This window comes from Hipposideros armiger, unplaced genomic scaffold (genome assembly GCF_001890085.2).
Source record: "Hipposideros armiger isolate ML-2016 unplaced genomic scaffold, ASM189008v1 scaffold_246, whole genome shotgun sequence".
Lineage (NCBI taxonomy): Eukaryota > Metazoa > Chordata > Mammalia > Chiroptera > Hipposideridae > Hipposideros > Hipposideros armiger.
In genome coordinates this window covers 2,190,289-2,200,397 of record NW_017731596.1, presented here as the reverse complement: position 1 = coordinate 2,200,397, position 10,109 = coordinate 2,190,289, and the positions used below count along the sequence as shown (strand labels likewise).

General features: G+C 37.4%; 1 protein-coding gene across 3 annotated transcripts in view; it reads left to right on the top strand.

Annotated features, from left to right (window-relative positions):
- Positions 1-10,109, top strand: part of DYRK1A (dual specificity tyrosine phosphorylation regulated kinase 1A) — a 146,261-nt gene that overhangs the window by 112,973 nt on the left and 23,179 nt on the right. For all 3 annotated transcript variants that reach the window (XM_019655772.1, XM_019655769.1, XM_019655770.1), the window contains exons 6-8: positions 676-823; positions 4,852-5,138; positions 8,175-8,321. In XM_019655772.1, coding sequence (XP_019511317.1) covers positions 676-823; positions 4,852-5,138; positions 8,175-8,321 — 582 coding nt within the window. The remainder of the gene's footprint in view (positions 1-675; positions 824-4,851; positions 5,139-8,174; positions 8,322-10,109) is intronic.

Below are 10,109 nucleotides of genomic sequence, written 5' to 3'. Positions count from 1 at the left end.
AGCATCTTAGCTGTAGAGGGCAGTGTCACTGGCCCTCATATGTGGGATCCGAACCGGGGCCCTCTGGCATCCCAAGCCAGTTCTTAACCAACACGTCACTCGACCAGCCCAGAGCTCGCACTCTTGAGCGAGCTCTTAACTAATTGAGCCACTCGGCCAGCCCCTGTATTTGATTTTTTTTAAAGTATAAACTAATCCTTCTGTTACCTATGTTTTTATTTATGAAAATCTAATTTAAAGTTAGAAAGTTACCTACATTTTTCAGGTGACTTTACAACTTTTTTAATGTTTTACTCTAGTACTCTAGTGCTCTACGTTTTATTTCCATTAAAAGAATAGTTGGAAGATTGTCTTATAATGTTATTTAGTAAGAAAGGTGAAAAACCAAAGTACTTGTTAAGATTTATAATTTATTTTTTAAGGAGGAAAATAGTTAATCCAATTTTTTTCGATAAGTTCTCTTTTTGGGAATATTTAGAAATATATAAAGATGCAAAAGAAATTCAATTGATTGTAAGTAGTAAATGCATGATGTTGAATGGAAACGAATAGGATCTCTTCTAATTAGGAAGGTCAGAAAATGAGAGTTAGGTCAATGGACAGTTAAGGTGAATTGTAAACTGTGAAATTGTTGCCATTGATGAAATAGAACTATTCCTCTTTCTTCTCCTTCAGGTTGTAAAGGCATATGATCGTGTGGAGCAAGAGTGGGTTGCCATTAAAATCATAAAGAACAAGAAGGCTTTTCTGAATCAAGCCCAGATAGAAGTGCGTCTTCTTGAGCTCATGAACAAACATGACACTGAAATGAAATACTACATAGGTAAGCAAACAGGCAAACAAAGCAGGGTGCCCTAACCCAACCAGAAATTTTGAGTTAATGATTATTTTTGTAAAAAATATGTCGATTTTATCTTAAAGTGATTGACTAAAAATTTAACGGTTGATTTCTGTTGGAGGGCATAGATTTATATAAGTTACCCGATCTGGCAGCAATATTCTAAGTATTTGCATTCCAGGTGGTGTACGATTTAGAAACAAATAAGAACAGTGTCTTTTTTTGGAGGGGTCGAAACTTTACAAGTGCTATTTGTTTGCTTTAATCATGCATATTGATCCAGAGCGTCCTCTCTCTGGTAACCATTTCTCATATAGCTCAGAAGTTGGAAGTAAGCTAATATGTTATTAATGGTTATAGAACCATTTTTGGAATGTCTGAGCCAAGATCTCAGGCTCCTGCGCAGGCTGCCAGTTTGACAGCCACCACTTACTGAACTCCTGCCGTATTATTTGTGCTTTTCTTCCATCATCTATAAGGATCATAGCAGTCCTGTAAGGAAGGTGATAGAATCTTTGTATCACAGATGGTTTGGCCCAGAGTACCTATACAAGGTCTCAGCGCTCTGGAGCTAGGATCTGAACCTACCTCTGCCTAACCCCAGAGCCTGTGTTTGTTTCATTGTTTCCTCTGAAAACAAAAAAAGGAGACAAAAGAATTAGGAAAATAGTGAGGTATGGGACCAATTGGTATATGGGCAAAATATCTTCTAATTATACCTTCTTTAATACTATTAATCAAATCTAGGATGCCAGTGATTGTAAGACACCATTATTTTATGTGCTACCAAGGAACAAATTGCTGTCAAGTATAAATGTAAGCTAGAACCAGTTCATTTAGAGAAGTTTCTGTAGGCATGTGTACATAGCAATTCATGTTCAGAAATGCTGGCTTTACCTGATAAACATGAGGTTACATTTTATTTAGCAGACTTCTTTTTAAGAAAATAAGGAAGGGTATTATAGTTCTCTAGTCCCCCAATGATGGTGGAAACAAAAAATGGACGTTTAAGGTGTAAGGTTAAGAAACACAGATTAGATTTCATTTGTGAAACACCCGTCATCCCCTATTGTACAACAAAATGAGCTTACACTATTACTTTTTCCCCCTTAGTTTCTTCTCTCATATAATCCATAGTAATAACATTTGTATTTAAAACTTTTTCTCTTCACGCTTACCAAACTTTTGCTATTTGCTGTGATTATAACTTAGTATAAACTGAGCCCATTTCTATACAAGGGGCTTGGAAACACAAGAAGGACATTCTAAGGATGCTTGACTTATAAAGTGGTCGCTGGACATGTCTCCCCCTTTCTTCCTTCTAACTCTTGTGTGTTGTATTTTGAGTGTTTGCTTAAGCATTAGAGAATACGTTGGTGTGTTGCTGTAATATTTTAATTCTGCCTTTTTGAAAGAAAACATGTCAGGCTTATAGTAAGTATTCAATAAATGTTAGCTACTCAGTTCTGTATAGTATGGCTGTCATTTTGTTTGATTGTATATTACATATTTTTTTTAAGTTCTGTTATACAGTGTTTTAGGCAACCGAGGTTCTATAGTATATAGGAAAACAACAGAAGAACTTTAGAATTAGACACAGCCATGCCAGTAGAGTTGATACCTTAAAGTGTCTGAAAGTCGTATTGCTCTTTTAAGAAGTAAATAATTTGTTTTGTTTTGTTTTTTAATGTTTTAGGCATAATTACAGTTTTTATTTTAAGATTTTTATTGAGGAATTGGGGGACGGGAACAGCGTTGGGGAATTGGGGAAAGGGAACAGACAAGTTGCTGTCCTTTTTGTTCTTCAGTCTAGTTGTGGAGGATGTTGCTCCGCTGGCCCATGTTGGTATTATCATTGCGCACTTCCTGGGTGAGGCAGATCCGTTGCCAGCCTCTGGATGGCTGCTCACACTGGCTGCTGGCCGCTCACACTGGCTGCTGGCTACACACAATAGCTTATGGCAGCCCACTGCAGCTTCACTGCAGCCTACTCCGTCGCCGAAGACTCACGACAGCCCAGCTCCAGGTTGAGCTGTTGTTCAGCATCTTAGCTGTAGAGGGCGCAGCATCACTGGCCCTCATGTGGGATCCGAACCGGGGCCCTGCTGCTCAGAGCTGGTGTCCTAAGCCAGCTCTTAACCAATGTGCCACTCAGCCGGCCCCAATAATTTATGTTTTGAAGTAATTGATTAATGTAGTTTATTCTGATGTTTTTTAAGTCTTATGTCTTTGAACTCTTTCAAAATCTGCTACTTGACCATGTAGCATTATTTCTTACCTGGATTATTTGGTACCTGCCGTGGTCTGGTTAAAAGAAAATTCATTTTAGGTGTAGAGCAAAGTCTTACCAAACCTCCATGCTCCCCAAAGTTCAGTTAAAAACTCTAAACAAATATACTTGTGTTTGAGCTTTCTTTGGCAGTGTCTTTAGTGCTTACCACGTTGTAGATACTCAGTAAATGAGCACTGCATAGGAAGGTCAAGTAGAGCCGAGTGGGTTGATATCCCATGGGAAGAACATTCTAATCACAGAGCTTCTTAGAGGGATTTTCATCATCGCATTGGAATTCTTCTGACATCAGTTACCTTTTGCATTCCATTTGTGGCTGCCGTTTTACCATATTAAAACTCTTGCATAGACTGTGTCTGTGGGGTGTCTTATTATCACATGGAGCTGTTTTTAATTTTAAACCCATGAATTTCAGTAATTAAGAAGATAAGGTTATACTTTTATGTAACCTTTAAGGACTCTTTTTACTATTTGCAGAGTGTTGAGATGTGCTACAGACTCCCATGGAGCCATGTAGTGTTCGTATTGTTACTTATCTTGATTTTAGGTCATGCGTATCAGGAGTGATCTAAAAGCAATATTGATGTTCACTGCTCCGGGGAGCCAGTCAGGACTGCTACCAGGACAGCTCAGTGTAGTCCCATCCTCAGGGACCACACATTGAATACTGTCATTGGTGTTCCGGTCATAATTATTCCAGATAGCTCTGTAGAGAAAGCTCTGTTGTGAGGATACTAAAAGGCAGAAATGAAGATAACCTTGACAAATGGTTGTTTTATGTCATTCCAGTTGAGTTACAGGTGCATGTTTGGTGTATGTAAGAATTTTATAGTAAAGGGCAGCACTTTATTGAATGACCTCATCTGAAGTGAAATCAGTGTTAATTAAAGCACAATCTTTGAAGCAATTTAGCAAGTGAATATTAAGCCTTTTTAGGGGGTCAACAGTGATAACAAGTAATGTGTTCCCTTTCCCCATTCATAAGGCTTCTTATAATTTCTTATTGTGATTGAGTGTTATTTTGAAGTTTTCCCAACCCTTCAGTCTTACACCAGGTGTCCCATGTACCAGTTTGATGAACATAATCAAATGCTGTGATTATGAACTCTAATAACTTCGAAAGCATGATTTTCAAACCTTGCTATATTTGCCTAAAAGAAAAAAAAATCTATGTTTGCCTTTGACAATTGTTATAGAAAATTACTAGTGAAATCTAAGGCTCAGCAAAGCAGATTGTGTATATATCAGAGCCTTCCCAGAGAGGGCGGCCAAGGACAGCATTATCACCAACCAGAGATCCTGGTGGGCGTGACTTAGATGCCATTGTGAGGTAGGGCTCTCAGGAAGTAGAAAGCATTTTCTGTTACAAATGAGGATAAAGTTACCGAAGCATTCTCAGTACTGTTTGTCAGTTTGCTACTCATGTTTTCATATCTGACTTATTAAAAAAAAAAAACCACAAGGTATTTTGGTGGTATTTCTTAAATTATATTGCTTACTGGCAGACACTGCACCTGTTTAATTCAGCAGATGAACAATTTAGATATTCTTAACTGATTAAAGAATGTGCTGTTACTGCAGAGTGCTGATTTCCAATTTTAACTTGATTTTCACTCTGCATTTGACATTGTAATGTTACAGATTATTTGAGAGTTTATGCATACGTTATTCTCATTTTATTGGTTTATGTGAAATTTAAAATGAAACTTTTTTTCTCTTTCAGTGCATTTGAAACGCCACTTTATGTTTCGAAACCATCTCTGTTTAGTTTTTGAAATGCTGTCCTACAACCTCTATGACTTGTTGCGGAACACCAATTTTCGAGGTGTCTCTTTGAACCTAACACGAAAGTTTGCACAGCAGATGTGCACTGCACTGCTTTTCCTTGCGACTCCAGAACTTAGTATCATTCACTGTGACCTAAAACCTGAGAATATCCTTCTCTGCAACCCCAAACGCAGTGCAATCAAGATCGTTGACTTTGGCAGTTCTTGTCAATTGGGGCAGAGGGTAAGTACATTTCAGGACTTGTGAACTAAATAGAATTAGGCAAAATAGTGTAGGTAGACCCTTGAAATGTTACTAATGTGTATACGATTTGGAAGTAATTACAGGGTGATTAACTTTAAAATGTAGCACCTTGTGTTGATACCTAATTTAGGGAAATACCTTTTAAAGTGCAAATAGTAATACTTTGAATTGGAAGGTATTGGTTTTTCAAAGGGGATTTTAAAAAATTATATGTATGTTCAAAGACTAAGAGAATAGGAGATGAGTGAATTAAATATTAGATGATTTGTAACTGTATTTCCCAAATAGAGGTTTTAGTATAAATTGGGGAAAATTCTAGTACTAGAACATTGAATCATTGCTGTAAAATATAGATCAAGATAAATGTTTTTCCTCAAAAACTGTTGGGTAAAAGAAATGCAGGTAATTTTGCATCACACATGGTATATAGTATAGAAATTACACAGTTGATAGACATATTTCTTTTGAAAAATAAGTTTATTTTCCTCATATAAATTTTGATGGTTGTCGAAACTGGTTTTCTTCAGACTGCTAAAAACAGACATGTCTGTAGCAGAAAATAGATTTAAGTTTAGCTATTTAGGACAGGAAATTTTTCCTACTGTTTTTTCCAGCATTAGTTCTAGTATTACTCTGAAGAGTGTGTTTTATTTGTAAAATAGAAATTATAGGTTATTCTTTACTTGAAAAGAATTAGGATCACCATTTGATAATATTTTACTCATTTTAAACACTGTTCTATTCACTTGAAAATATTGAAACTGCATTTCTTTGAAAAAAAAAAGGAGGGGACACACTGACATTTAAATACTACTGTTTCATAGTGGCTTTCCATTTCTTGTGTTTCCAAATTAGTGCGATTTCCTGTGCTGTCCAACTGTTTTCTGGGTTTTAAATACAGCAGGTGAATTTAATCTTGAATGTTACAGCAGCTAACAGGATTGTCTGACTTGGTTATTTTCTGCATATAATCTTATGGCAGCAATGCTATATAGATTATTGAAATAATTTTTTTAAATTGAAGGCATAGTAAGCAAAGTTTGCTGTTTCAGATGCCTCTGAAAATTAAGACATGCTCATTCATAGCTTTTATGTGGGATAAAGTGTGTATTATGACTGGAAAATACATGCCCGTCTTGGGAATCATTTGGGTAGATTTTAGATTTGGAAAAAAATGTTTCCTGTTTAAACCAAATCATATGCTCTGTCTTAATATCAAACACTGCTATCTCCAGCCAAACTGAGAGAGCTATCCCTTTAGTTCAGTGCGTTTTTAACTACATGAGTGTATCAGAATCTTTTGGGAAGTCATTTCCAAAATACACACGCAGTGGCCCTACCCTAGATCTCCTGGCTCAGTATCAGAAGGTGGCAGGGCAAGTGTTTCCGACAAAGTCTCTCAGGATTCTGGTGCACAGCCTTGTAGGTGACCCAGTCACTGCGGTAATCACACTGGATGTGGAGGTGACTAACTTGCATCAGGTGGGAAATACGACCATCTCAGCAGCAGGGCGTCTTTGAGGCTTAACAAGGCTATTGGCTTGTAAAAACTTGGAAAGGTAATACTTCTTCCTGGTGCCTTTGAATTAGACTTTCTTCACACTGAGAAGGCCTTAAGGTTGGCTTGACCTGCTTATGGAGGCATAAGATTATTCTTGGAGACTTGGCTGGAGTTGTAGGTGGAAGCCTCAGAAGCTTTTGTGAGAAAGCAGAAAAAGACCATGCTGCTGGCTGCCTGGTTTGCATGTGAAGTTAGGTAGTTAAGAGGGTTTTGTTTCTTTCTGTCTTTTTAAATAAAACTTTCTTTGCTTTACTGATGCTTGCTTTAATCGATGTAAACTTGTAGGGGCTAAGTGAGGATGAATTGGTCTCTCGAGACATTTTCAGAGTACTTCATTGAAAAGAATCCATTTCAAGAGTTTCTTTTTCTAAGAAATCTTAGATTGAGGCAGGAGGGGGACAGGGCAGAGACGTGATTCGCAATTGAATCTTTATATGGCAACGTTTCTAGGATTTATCTGTGATAGTACATTGTACCGAGTTTATTTGATGTTTTTTAGCTGAGCCATCCTGCCACCTGTTGGCAGCTCAGCGGCAACTCAGCTCGGGCTGGACTCGAACCGCTGTTGCTCAGAGCTCAAACCCTTGAGCGAGCTCTTAACCAACTGAGCCACTCGGCCAGCCCTCTATTTGATTTTTAATGCTGAAATACATTCTAACCTAAGTTAACCTAAAGAAGGTTAATGTAAATACGATTTAGCTCTTGAATTCATGGCAAATTAAGTGCCAGCCATACCAAGAAAGAATATAAGGAACTAAATTATTTTCAATAATATTTTCTCCTAATAAGGCATAATTGTTTTAAGATATATCGTGATTTACCAGTTAGGATTGGACTAAATGAAAGGACTTGCATTTTATAAATTTTGCGTTTCAGTTGGATTAACCACTCGCTTTACATGTTCTCTCTTTTTTTTTTTTAATTAAAATTCTTTAGTGTGACAATGGTTAGTAAAATTACATAGATTTCAAGTGTACAACCAAAGTGTCCTTCGATAGATGATTGGGTAAAGAAGATGTGGTATATATATACAATGGAATACTACTCTGCCATGAGAAAAGATGAAATAGTGCCATTTGCGACAACATGCTTGGATCTTGAGATTATTATGCTAAGTAAAATAAGTCAGACAGAAACAGTCGAGACCCATATGATTTCACTGATATGTAGGATATAGAACTGAAAGGAACAAAGGAATAAGACAAAGAAACAAAAACTCATAGGCAATAGTTGAGTGGTTACCAGAGGGTAAGGGGTGGGGGGGATTGTAGAAGAGGGTAAAGGGGGTCATGTTTAGTTCTTGAAATAATATTCATAGTCTAATGTTGAAATCAGTAAATGCAACCCTAATTTAGGTGTTTCTGTTAATATTAGATCTATGTTCTTAACCTAGTGTTGACCACAATTAAAGAAAACTTATTTTGGAATTAATACTATTTTAAAATATATTTCAGATATACCAGTATATTCAGAGTCGCTTTTACCGGTCTCCAGAGGTGCTACTGGGAATGCCTTATGATCTTGCTATCGACATGTGGTCCCTTGGGTGTATTTTGGTTGAAATGCACACTGGAGAACCTCTGTTCAGTGGAGCCAATGAGGTATATGATAGATTGCTTTAAAAATTGTTTCTATTTTCATAATTTCTTTTTGTTTTTAATCTTTAACAGTGTAATTTGAAAGTTGTTTTTAGGAAAAGATGTCTATTTACCAACTTAATCATTCAAACGTTAGGTTAGTTTTGAATGTATATTGTCCATTTTTTCAATTATCATATAATGTTAAGACTAGAATTATAAAATGGAAAGTGAGATCTTTTAATCTGCTAATGAAGGAGAATAATAAAGTGGATTAGAAAATGTGAAATATTTTTGTATAAAGTTTACAGATTTTAAGTATAACAGAAAAAGTTGATAACGAAGCAATGAGGGCCACCCTGAAAACAATATAAACGTCACTATAAATTTTGAGAGTGTAATTTGGAATTAAGAAGTGATGACCAGTAGGGTTGATGGGAATTCGATCTAAATAATTTTAGAGTAAATTAGGATTCTAGAATTTTAGAGCTGCAGACTATGTGCCATTCTTCTAGTCCACAGATTTTCTGTCTGTGTTCTTAGAAGATTTTTGACAGCCAGAGGGCAGTGTCTGGGAGGGCAAAGGAGGGACCAGATTCTCTGGCAGTCAGAGCAGTTGGGCTTTCACTGGTTTTAAACTATTTGCTTGTGGGATTTTTTTATTTTTAAAGAAAAGTTAATCATTCCAGATCGTGGTCAGTCCATTCATTTATAAATGAGAAAAGAAAGACCAACAAAATTTAATGGCTCATAAGGGGATATACAACTGTTACTAGGTAGAGCGACTGTTGGGCTGTAGCTGCAATAATGTGCGTGCGTGCGTGCGTGCGTGCGTGCGTGCGTGCGTGTGTGTGTGTGTGTCTGTTTTAATATAAATACTATTACTATAAATTAATATCTTTTCATGGGCTTAAACAATAGTAGGATCACCTGAAACTTCAGTGGCTTCTATTTCAGTCCTTGTAGGAGCCAGAGCTGTTTGAGTGGCTGGAAAGCCCTTCCTTCCATGGACTCCTGTTCCCTGCTCCTCGCCTCCCCTGGTCTCCCTCTCTCTGACCCAGCACACAGCCTTCTGTGTGGCTCCTTGGGAACAGTAGCCACAGGCCAATGCCAAGGGCTTGGCGTTCCTTCTTCCTGTGCCTGAAATGCTCTTTCCCCAGATAGCAGCGCTGGGCTGCTCCCCTCACTGCCTTTCAGCCTTTGCTCTCAGGTCACTGTCTTAGTGACCCTTGCACGACGCTGTTTTAAGTCTCAGTGCTCCTTCTCACTCCCCACCCCTGTCATTCTCTCCATGGTTCTCAGTTGTCATGTGTCATAGTATATTTATGTATTTGTTATTGGGGATCTCTTCCCCATCATATAAACTTTTTGGCAGGGATTTTTGTCTGTTTTGTTTATTGCTGTATTCTACTGAGCACGGTTTCCAGCATATGTAGACACTTGGTGTTTGAGTGAATTAATCTGTACTTAAAAAAAGGTTTGTTAGAGCTACACTTTATTAATCTTCTGGGCTTTTCTTTTGATGGTTATTTAACTAAAACTCTCCAACAACTTAAACTTTTAAAACTCCCTCCAATTGTTCCTTTATCTCCTTTGTCTCCATGACTACCTGACACACCACAGATTTATGTGTTTATTTAATTGTCTGCCCTCCCCTCTGAGATGTTGGGCTCTCAAGAGGGCAGGGACTATCTCTTTTGTTCATTATTGTGTACTCAGTGCCTGACACACAGGAGATACTAAGTTTACTTATAACTTATGAATGAATGAAGGAATGAATGAGCAAATTTATGAGCAGAAGTAAGATGGACG